Below are 10,448 nucleotides of genomic sequence, written 5' to 3'. Positions count from 1 at the left end.
GCTTTTGCCAATGTGGAACATGTCTCGATACACTTCACCCTTGAAATAACAAGTCTTTATTTCTTCCTACACTTTTATATTATGCAATATATATATATATAGATAGATATGTATATGTATTATGATGAGCACCCTAGAATTAATGTAATGTAGCGGGAACAAAGTGGTGCTCTAATTAAACATTTGTGAGGTGTCTCCATGTGGAGATGAGCTTCTTGTTTCCTCTGAGTCTACTCCAATGATCCACCATATAATTTACCGTGATGATAAAGTAATTTACTTCTTGTTAGTGTCAATAATAAGTCCAATGAAACCCATGCTACGGTTTACATGGTTTTCCTTGATGTTGTCAAGCTAAAACTCTTATGATTTGTGACATAATGACATGCAAGCCATGAGCGTATTACACACTGATTGATACTAATGCTATTGCTATTGCTTAAGTTGGATGAGTCATGTCGACCCCCTCTAACAACAGAGTTAGAATTTGTTAATTAGATTATGAATCACCTTACAAGCATAGACATGAACACCATAACCACTGCTGCATGAAACAAATAACAGCTCATAAACCATAGGCAGAGGACTCATATTTTGATGACATAAAGTTTTGACAAACAACTACGTAGACAAACATCAACATATCATATAACAGAGTCACTATAGTATGCACAAAAAGGAAAAATTAAAATCATGTGACGGTGTGTTATGAAAAGACATGCAAACCATGAGCATTTCACATACTGATCGATACCAATACCATTGCTATTGCTTAAGTCGGATGAATTATGTCGACACCCTCTAACAACAGAGTTATCATAGCTTCCTTCTGTATTTTGCTACGATCACTACCATCACCACGTATAGCTTGTCAATCATGTTATCAATGGCGCGAAAGTATGTGATCCTCCATGTCCGTCGTAACAAAAGACTTCCACAAATCATCCAAAATCCGGTAATAAATCCTAGCGTGATGCTCGTGTATAACCAAAGTGTTTCCATTCTGCTCTCAGAAGAATCTTCATTTTGCTCTTCTTCAATGGCCTTCGCTATATTCACCGTACAATTTTTGGGCAGAGGAGAGCCACAAAGATATGGATTGCCAATGTAGATAGATGGATCAGTAAAAGTTTGCAATTGGTTACCAGTGGGAATGCTTCCTGAAAGATTATTATATGATAAATTCAAATGATCCAAGAAATTCAAGGCCGCCAAACCGGACGGAATTGCACCCGAGAGATTATTTCTTGAGAGATCGAGGACTTCTAGTTGTTTCATTCCGTCGATGCTTCTTGGTATCTGACCTATAAGGTAATTTCCGGATAGATTTAAGCTTCGCAATCCATGCAAATTTCCCAATTCTTCAGGGATGTTTCCAGATAAGCAATTGTCGGAGAGATCAATAAGTGTATCAATTGAAAGTTGTCTCGAGGTGGTATACTTGATTTCATTTCCTTTTATGAAGAGCCACATATATTCCACACTGAGAGTATAATTGTTGAAGTAACAACACTGATATGTAGGAGCGCTTTTTAATGCACTGAAGCTCCCAAAGCTCCGTGGTATCGTTCCTGAAAGATTGTTATTGGAGAGATCCAAGATACGAAGAGATGGTAGAGAAGATAATCGAGGAATACTGCCGTTGAAGGCATTCGAGCGTAAGCTAAGTGTCTTCAGATACAATAGGCTTTCTCCAATCCAAGTTGGTATGTTCCCGATAAAGTTGTTGTGGCCCAAGTCGAGAGTAGATAGTTCTGTGCAACTCTTTAAACAATGAGGAATCGGCCCGGATAAATTATTGTAACTCAAGTGCAGTGACTCTAGCATTTGCAAATTACAGAGCGAATCAGGGACTCCACCGACTAATTTGTTGTTTGATAAGTCTAAAAGAAGTAAATTTGAGGAATTTTTCCAGCAATTGGGAACCTCTCCTGACAAATTATTTTCGGAAAGCTGAAGCCCTTCCAAATTCCTCAATTGACAATAAGAAAAGGGAATCTCACCACTCATATTATTCGTAGATAGATCAAACCATTGTAAGCTTGGCATGATATTTGTGATTCTTGGTGAAAGATTCCCTGAGAACGAGTTATTCGAAAGAAGTAAATATTTTAATTTTGGAAGGAATTGTGGTATCTCACCAGTAATCTTGTTATCGGATAGATACAAATATTGGAGACCGGATGGAAGCCAGTTGGGAATCGTTTCTTTGATCCCTGTATTTGATAAATCTAATTCACGAAGATTGGTTTGTATTCGGAGCCATTTCGGAAATTGGGGCATGGGCAGTGTTTGGCAGAATCCCATCCAAAGAGTGTTAAGCTGAAAGGGAGGGATCCAATCATCACTTTTGTTCAAGTATATAGAGTTGTATGAAATGTCCAAATCTTTCAAACTTGACAGATTAGCAAGGTCGTCCTCCGATAATCTCAATGAGTTATTGTAGAGATCCAAATAGGCAAGGCCCTTCAACCGTTTGATGCCTTCCGGAAGCATCCCATTCAAATTGTTGGATCCTAAATCCAAATATCGCAGCATAGAGAGGTTTCCAAGAGATACAAGTTGTGATTCATGGAGAGAGTTATAAGAAAGATCCAATTGCTCAAGACTAGAAGGATGCCCATCGAGAATCATGTCTTTTACTCCTGCAAGTGAAAATATAAAACATGAAGGGATATTTGTGTTTGGAGCCATTTTTAAAATTGGAGTATTTCAAAAAGAAAAAATAAAGAGCTTGAAACGATAGATAAATCAAACGATAGTAAGTTTGACATTGTGTTTGACATTCTCGGATGAAAATGCCCTAAGAAGAAGTTTTTTGAGAGAAATAAATATCTAGAAAGAACTCATCTCACCAGTAATCTTGTTGTTGGAGAGATCCAAATATTTGAGTCTTGGCATCATGTTTAATATTTTTGGAGGAAGATGTCCTGATAAAGAATTATTTCTGAGATCCAATCTAATTAGATTTGGAAAATATTGCCATGCACCACAGGTGATCTCATTGTCGGAGAGATCCAAATACTCAAGATTAGAAGGAAGCCTGTCGAAAAACATGTCTTTGATACTTGCACTTGACAAATCTAGTTGACGAAGAGTGGTCTGTGTTCGGAGCCATTTTGGAAATTGGGGCGTGGGCCCTATTTGGCAGAAATCCATGGAGAGGCTTCGAAGCTGAAAAGGAGGGATCCAGTCATTGCTTTTGTTCAAGTGTATATAGTTGTATGAAACGTCCAAATATTTCAAACTTGGTAGATTAGCAAGGTCGTCCTCTGATAAGGTCAACGAGTTATTGTAAAGATCCAATTGGAAGAGGCCCTTCAACCGTTTGATGCCTTCCGGCAGCATCCCATTCAGGTAACTGGAACGTAGAAACAAAGATTGCAGCATAGAGAGGTTTCCAAGAGATGTAGGCAATGATCCGCGGAGAGAGTTATAAGAAAGATCTAAATACTCAAGACTAGAAGGAAGCCCATCGAGAATCATGTCTATTACTCCTACCCCTGCATATGAAAATATAATTCATGAAAATATTTTGAAGTTTGGAGCCATTTTGGAAAATAGGTTATTTAAAAAATATATTATATAAAGAGCTTGAAACTGAAAAGGGTAGGATCCAATCACCACTTTTTCTGGAGTCGCGGTTGTTCACAATGTGCAAATACCTTAAACTTGATAGATTAGCCAATTGGACCTCCGATAAGCTCAACGAGTTACGACTGAGATCCAAATAGATAAGGCTCTTCAGTTGTCCGATGCCTTCCGAAATCGTCCCATTCAAATCATTGGAATCTAAATCCAAATGTTGCAGCAATGATAGATTCCCGATAGATGCAGGCACTGATCCACAGAGGGAGTTGAAAGAAAGATCAAGAGATTTGAGATTCTTGATGTTCCCTAGCCAATCCGGAAAGGAACCACTCACCTGGGTGCCGCTGAGGTCCAATTCCTCCATGCTATACTTAAGACATCTAGAGAAAACCATCTCTAGATTGGCAAGCACATCTTTGATAGGCACATGGCTCAGGTAGAGAATTTGGAGCTTGCAGAGGTTGGATATAGGAGCTACCTGCATGAAGCCATCTTGGAACACACTCCCAGACAAGTCGAGTGCCCTGAGAGATGTCAACTTCGCAACAGAATTTGGAAAGAATCCATAGAGGTCATTCCAACCAAGATAAAGGAACTCGAGGCTAGTAATATTGAACACCCAATCTGGTATGGTGGAGTTTATATCATTGTATCGTAAATCAAGAGTGGTGAGAGATGTGAGGTTGACATGAGATGGCGAACGGGGAAAGGTCCCTAAGTCACAAGAACTTAATTCAATCTCTTGAACACGTGGTAGCACGTTCAAATCTTGCAGCCAGTTGGATGCATCTGTCAAATTGACCCAATTCATGTTAAGGTGCCGAAGGGAAGTGAGCATAGAGATCCATCTCGTGTTCTCAAGGTACAAGCAGAAGAAGCCATCACCTTCATCATCCCCATAGCAGTTATAAGAAAGGTCGAGGTGCTCCAAAGTGGATAGATTTCCGAGCTGGTCAGGTACTCTACCCATGAAGCCTGCACCTGACAGGTTAAGATATGTTAGTCTTCTGAAAGCTCCAAAGAACTTGGGGATGGGTTTATGCGTAAAACAGTTGCCGCTGAGGTCCAGGTGATTAAGTTGTTGGAGAGAACGCAGTGATGGAGTTATGTCGCCATGCAGTGCCCATCTGCATCCTGGATCATCATCCAACAATTCGGATCTTGGATCATCATCCAACAAGTAGTACACCTCCTGATGAGTGCAGTCCTCAGTTAGATCCGTCCGACGTTTATTTCGAAGATCCAGCTTAATAACATGACCAGAGATGTTACTGCAGCCAACTCCTTCCCACGCACAACAGTCCTCGCCGACCCAGGAAGAGAGACGATTGGAAGGATCATGAAGTCCACGCTTGAAGTCGATGAGGGCTTTCCTCTCCGTCTCTCGGAAGCCATGAGAAATCCCAAGCTCAATGCTCAGAACAGCAAGAGAAAAGGTGAGGACAACAAGAGGGGTTCTCCCGCCCATGTTTAACGGTGAGCTCTACTCCTAAAGCAGCTCGCTCTCATGTGTGTATATAAGCTCATATTTGCCTAACGTATACGTGACTGCCCCGTTAGAGGAGAAAGTTATCATGAGGGAACTCCTGGATGAGGCTGAATGTTCCATACAAAGATGTGTCCAACAAAATTGTCACGAGTCAAAATCAAGCATGGAAACAATTCAATGTCCAATACAAATTGAAACTCACGTATGGTGGAGGCTTTTCCATTGATCGCTTAATTTCCACCATAGGTGTCGCGTTCCTGATCATAATCCTCATCTACCAGTCAAACCTTTGGGAAAGTAATATATTTATTATACATCAGACCATATCGCTAACCGAGATTGACCTCAGATTTAAGCAGACATCCAACAGTATGATTGGAGATTGGTGGCGGAAGTAAAAAGCCCTCGTCAGTGTAGCATGAAATTTATGGCAAAATAGTACTCTTTTGATCTCATCTATGTACCAAGATTCTTAAATTGCAAAGTGCATCAATTAATATTTTTTATTTTTGGTAGAAACTTTGTGTTCTAACAATGTTATAAGCTGGACGACTTAGGCAAACCGTCCAACCCTTCTGGTGCTTTTTCTGATGCAATGAAAAGTTGTCTTTCTTAAAAAAAAGAAAGGATTTCCAAAGATTGGAAATTGCGGTTGTTTCCACCTATTACATCAGCATCAATCGGTAACTCGAGGAGGTAGACTGACAAGTTATTTTCAATCCCAACGGATGTGTATAACTATATGCATTTTCCTATTACCAAACAATAGGAAAGTAATAATTATTTGTAGTTATGCGGGTGCACTTAATTACTCATATGGTTTTTTTTTTTTTTTTTTTTCTGAAGATAGCATATACTTGACTTTTCAATGAATGAATTTCTCGTATACAAGACAATGCTGGAGATGACTTATTATTTATAATAATAAATATTAATTATTAATATACTATTGAAGATGGTATTATTATTATCTAAGAGTTGTATTAATTACAATGGTGTTTCGTATTAATTATACTTATCTAAGATTTTTTCTAGACACTTGTCATCTTATTAATATATATTCAAGATTCAAAATGAACATTCTGAATCCTTATTATTTATTTGACCAGTAATTTATCCGATTCTTAAATAGAGGAAACAAAAAAAGTCACTCAAATCATTATCATTTACTCGACTCCACTGAATCATTTAATTAAGTCTTTATCATCAAAGGTTGATTATTGAATCACTAACTAACAAAAATAATCAAATACTTATAAGTGTTAATTTTGAAGCATTAATCTCTATTTTAATGTATTAAGGACATTAGTTTATCTCAAGTTAATTATTATTAAAATATTATGTCATGTCAAACAATCTCTTCTTTCAAGGCAACCAAAGAAAGCTACTCTGAATCGCTATCGTTTACTTTGACCAAATGATTTATCCAATTCTTGAATTGAGGGAACAAAAAAAAGTCACTCAAATCATTGTCATTTACTTGACTTCACTATTATTTGAATCATTCAATTAAGTTTTTATCATCAAAGATTAGTTATTGAATATAGAAGCAATCAAATACTTAGGAGTGTTGATTTTGAAGCATTAATCTCTATTTCAATGTATTAAAGACATAAGTTTATCTCAAGTTAATTATGAAATGATACATTCTCTAAAGGCAACCAAAGAAAGCTACTCCAAATTATCATGGTTTACTTAAACCAACAAATTATCTAATTCTTAAATAGAGGAAACAAAGAAAAATCACTCAAATCATTATCATTTACTTGATTCTACTAATGTGTTGAATCATTCAATTAAGTTTTTAACATCAAAGGTTGGTTATTAAATCAGTGGCTAATAGAAGCAATCAACTACTCAAGATTGTTGATTTTAAAACATTAATCTCTATTTCAATATATTAAGGACATTAGCTTATCTCGAGTTAACTACTATTAAGGATATCGAGTCAAACAATCCATTCTCTAAAGACAATCAAAGAAAACTATTTAGAATCATCATCATTAACTTGACCTAGGAAATAATCCAATTCTTGAATGGAAGAAACAAAAAAAAGTCACTCAAATCATTATCATTTACTTGGCTCAAGTAATGTGTTGAATCGGTCAATTGACTCGAGAATTTATCATCAAAGGTTAGTGACTGAATCAATGACTAACAAAAGCAGTCAAATACCAAGGCTTATTGATTTTGGAGCATTAATCTCCATTGCAATGTATTAAGAATATCATTTTGTCTCATGTTAATTGCTATTAATGATATCGTGTCATATCAACCAATCCATTCACCAGAGGCAATCCAAATCACTATCGTTTACTTCGATTAGTGATTTGTCCGATTCTTGAACGGAGGAAACAAAAAAAATCATTCAAATTATTGTCGTTTAATTGACTTTACTAATGCATTGAATCATTTAATTAAGTTAAGAATTTGTTATCAGATTAGTGATTGAATCAGTGGCTAAGCAGTGAAATTCCCAACAGTATTGATTTTGGGATATTAATCCCTATTATAATATATTAAGAATATCATTTTATCTTAAGTTAATTACTATTAAGGATATTGTGTCATGTTAAACAATCCATTAAACGAAGACAATCACATAAAACTACTCCAAATCACTATCATTTACTTGATCCAATTATTTGTCCAATTCTTGAATAAAGAAAACAAAAAAGTCACTCAAATTATCATCATTTATTTACTCTATTAATATATTAAATCATTCAATTGAGCTAAGAATTTATCATTAAAGGTTGTGATTGAATTAGTGGCTAACAAAAATAATCAAATACCCATTGATTTTAGAGCATTAATCTCTATTCGAATGTGTTAAGGATATTATTTTATCTTAACTAAATTGCTATTCCGTGATATAATTTTTTGGTGAGAGGGGGCCCGGAAAGGTTTGGATTGCCAGCATAGATAGATGGATTAATAAAAATTTGCAACCAGTTGCCAATAGGAATCCTTCCCCAAAGATTATTATATGATAAATTCAAATGGTTTAAGAAATTCAAGGCCACCAAACTTGAAGGAATTGCACCCGAGAGATTATTTCTTGATAGATCGAGAACTTATAGTTGTTTCATTCCGTCGATGCTCCATGGTATATGGTCAATAAGCTAATTTCTGGATAGATTTAAGCTTCGCAATCTATGCAAATTTCTCAACTATTTAGGGATGTATCCAAATAAGTTATTGTTGGAGAGATCAATAAATGTATTAATTGAATGTTGATCGGTGGTATACTTGAATTCACTTCCTTTTATGAAGAGCCATATATCTTCCTCGTCGAGTTGATTTGAAGTAACTACAATGATACATAGGAGCTCTTTTTAATGCACTGAAGTTTCCAAAGCCCTGTGGTATTGTTCCTGAAAGATTGTTGTTGGAGAGATCCAAGATACGAAGAGATGGTAGAGAAGATAATTGAGGAATACTGCCAGTGAAAGCATTGGAGCGTAAGCCAAGTGTCTTCAGGTACAATAAGCTTTCTCCAATCCAAGTTGGTATATTCCTTATAAAATTGTTGTGGCCCAGATCAAGAGTAACTAGTTCTATGCAACTCCTTAAACAAAGAGGAATCCGCCCGAATAAATTATTGTGACTCAAGTGCAATGACCATAGTGTTTGCAAATTACAGAGTGAACAAGGGACTCCACCTACTAATTTGTTGCTTGATAAGTCTAAAAGAAGTAAATTTGAGGAATTTTTTCAGCAATTAGCAACCTCTCCTGACAAATTATTTTTGGAAAGCTGAAGCTCTTGCAAATGCCACAGTCGACAGTGAAGAGAATCCTGCCACTTTATATTATTCGTAGATAGATTAAACCATTATAAGAATTAATTTTGGAAAGCTGAAGCTCTTCCAAATGCCTCAATCGACAGAGAAGAGAATCCCGGCACTTTATATTATTCGTAGATAGATTAAATCATTATAAGCTTGGCATTGTGTTTGAGATTTTTGATCGAAGAATTAAATATTTCAGTTTTGAAAAGAATTGTGACACCTCACCAGTAATCTTATTATCGGAGAGATACAAATAATGGAGATCAAAGGGAAGCCAGTTGGGGATCATCTCTTTGATACCTATATTTGATAAATCTAATTCAAAAAGAATGATTTGGGGAATGGGCCTTATTTGACAAAAATCCTTGTAGAGTCTCCCAAATTGAAAAAGGAGGGATCCATTCATCGCTTTTGTTCAATTCAATGAAGTTGTACGAAATGTCCAAATATTCCAAACATGATAGATTAGCTAGGTTTTCCTTCGACAAGCTCAACGAGTTATGATAGAGATCCAAAGAGACAAGGCTCTTCAGTTGTCCGATTCCTTTCGAAATCGTCCTATTCAAATAATTGGAATCTAAAAACAAATGTTGTAGCAATGATAGATCCCCGATAGACGTAGGCACTGATTCATAGATGGAGTTGAAAGAAAGATAAAGTGATTTGAGATTCTTGATGTTCCCTGGCCAATTCAGAAAGGAACCACTCGGTTGGGTGCCACCGAGGTCCAATTCCTCCATGCTATTCTTAAGACATCCGGATAAAACCATTTTTACATTGGCAAGCACATCATTGATAGGCACAGAGCACAGGTAGAGAATTTGGAGCTTGCAGTGGTTGGATATAGGAGCTACTTGCATGAAGCCAATTTGGAACACACTCCCAGACAAGTCGAGAGCCCTGAGAGATGTAAACTTCGTAATAGAATAAGGAAAGATTCCGTATAGGTCATTCCAACCAAGATAAAAGATCTCGAGACTAGTAATATTGAACCCCCAATCTGGTATGATGGAGTTTATATTATTGTATCGTAAATCAAGAGTGGTGAGAGATGTGAAGTTGGCATGAGACAGCGAACAAGGAAAGGTTCTCGAGTGACAAGAAATTAATTCGATCTCTTGAACACATGGGAGCGCGTTCAAATGTTGCAACCAGTTGGACGAATTTGTAAAACTAACCCAATTCATGTTAATGTGCCGAAGGGAAGTGAGCCGCGAGATCCATCGTAGTGTTCTCAAGGTACAGGCAGAAGAAGCCACCACCTTCACCATCCCTATAGTTGTTATAAGAAAGGTGGAGGTGCTGCAAAGTAGATAGATTTCCGAGTTGGTCAGGTACTACACCCACGAAGCCTGCACGATATGTTAAGTCTTCTGAAAGCTCCAAAGAACTTGGGGATAGGTTTATGCGTAAAACAGTTGCCGCTGAGGTCCAGGTGATTAAGTTGTTGGAGTGAACGCAGTGAAGGAGTTATATCACCACGCAGTGCCCTCTTGCATCCTGGATCATCATCCAACAAGTCGTACACCTCCAAATGAGTGCACTCCTTAGTTAGATCCGTCTGACGTCTATTTC

General features: G+C 37.0%; 1 protein-coding gene across 2 annotated transcripts; it reads right to left on the bottom strand.

Annotated features, from left to right (window-relative positions):
* Positions 1-570: 570 nt before the first annotated feature.
* Positions 571-5,117, bottom strand: LOC135631670 (receptor-like protein EIX1). 2 transcript variants are annotated; one of them, XM_065139425.1, is made up of 4 exons: positions 4,477-5,117; positions 3,625-4,380; positions 2,856-3,503; positions 571-2,645 (listed from the first exon to the last, which is right to left on the bottom strand). In XM_065139425.1, the coding sequence occupies exons 1-4, from the start codon at positions 5,057-5,059 to the stop codon at positions 817-819; spliced, it is 3,816 nt and encodes a 1,271-aa protein (XP_064995497.1). In that variant the 5' UTR covers positions 5,060-5,117; the 3' UTR covers positions 571-816. The 2 variants fall into 2 exon arrangements, with proteins under 2 accessions (XP_064995497.1, XP_064995496.1); XM_065139424.1 differs by having other exon boundaries at positions 3,625-5,117.
* Between the last annotated feature and the right edge of the window lie 5,331 nt (positions 5,118-10,448).

This window comes from Musa acuminata, chromosome BXJ3-2 (assembly GCF_036884655.1).
Source record: "Musa acuminata AAA Group cultivar baxijiao chromosome BXJ3-2, Cavendish_Baxijiao_AAA, whole genome shotgun sequence".
In the NCBI taxonomy this organism is placed as follows: Eukaryota; Viridiplantae; Streptophyta; class Magnoliopsida; order Zingiberales; family Musaceae; genus Musa; species Musa acuminata.
This window is presented reverse-complemented; position numbering and strand designations above follow the sequence as displayed.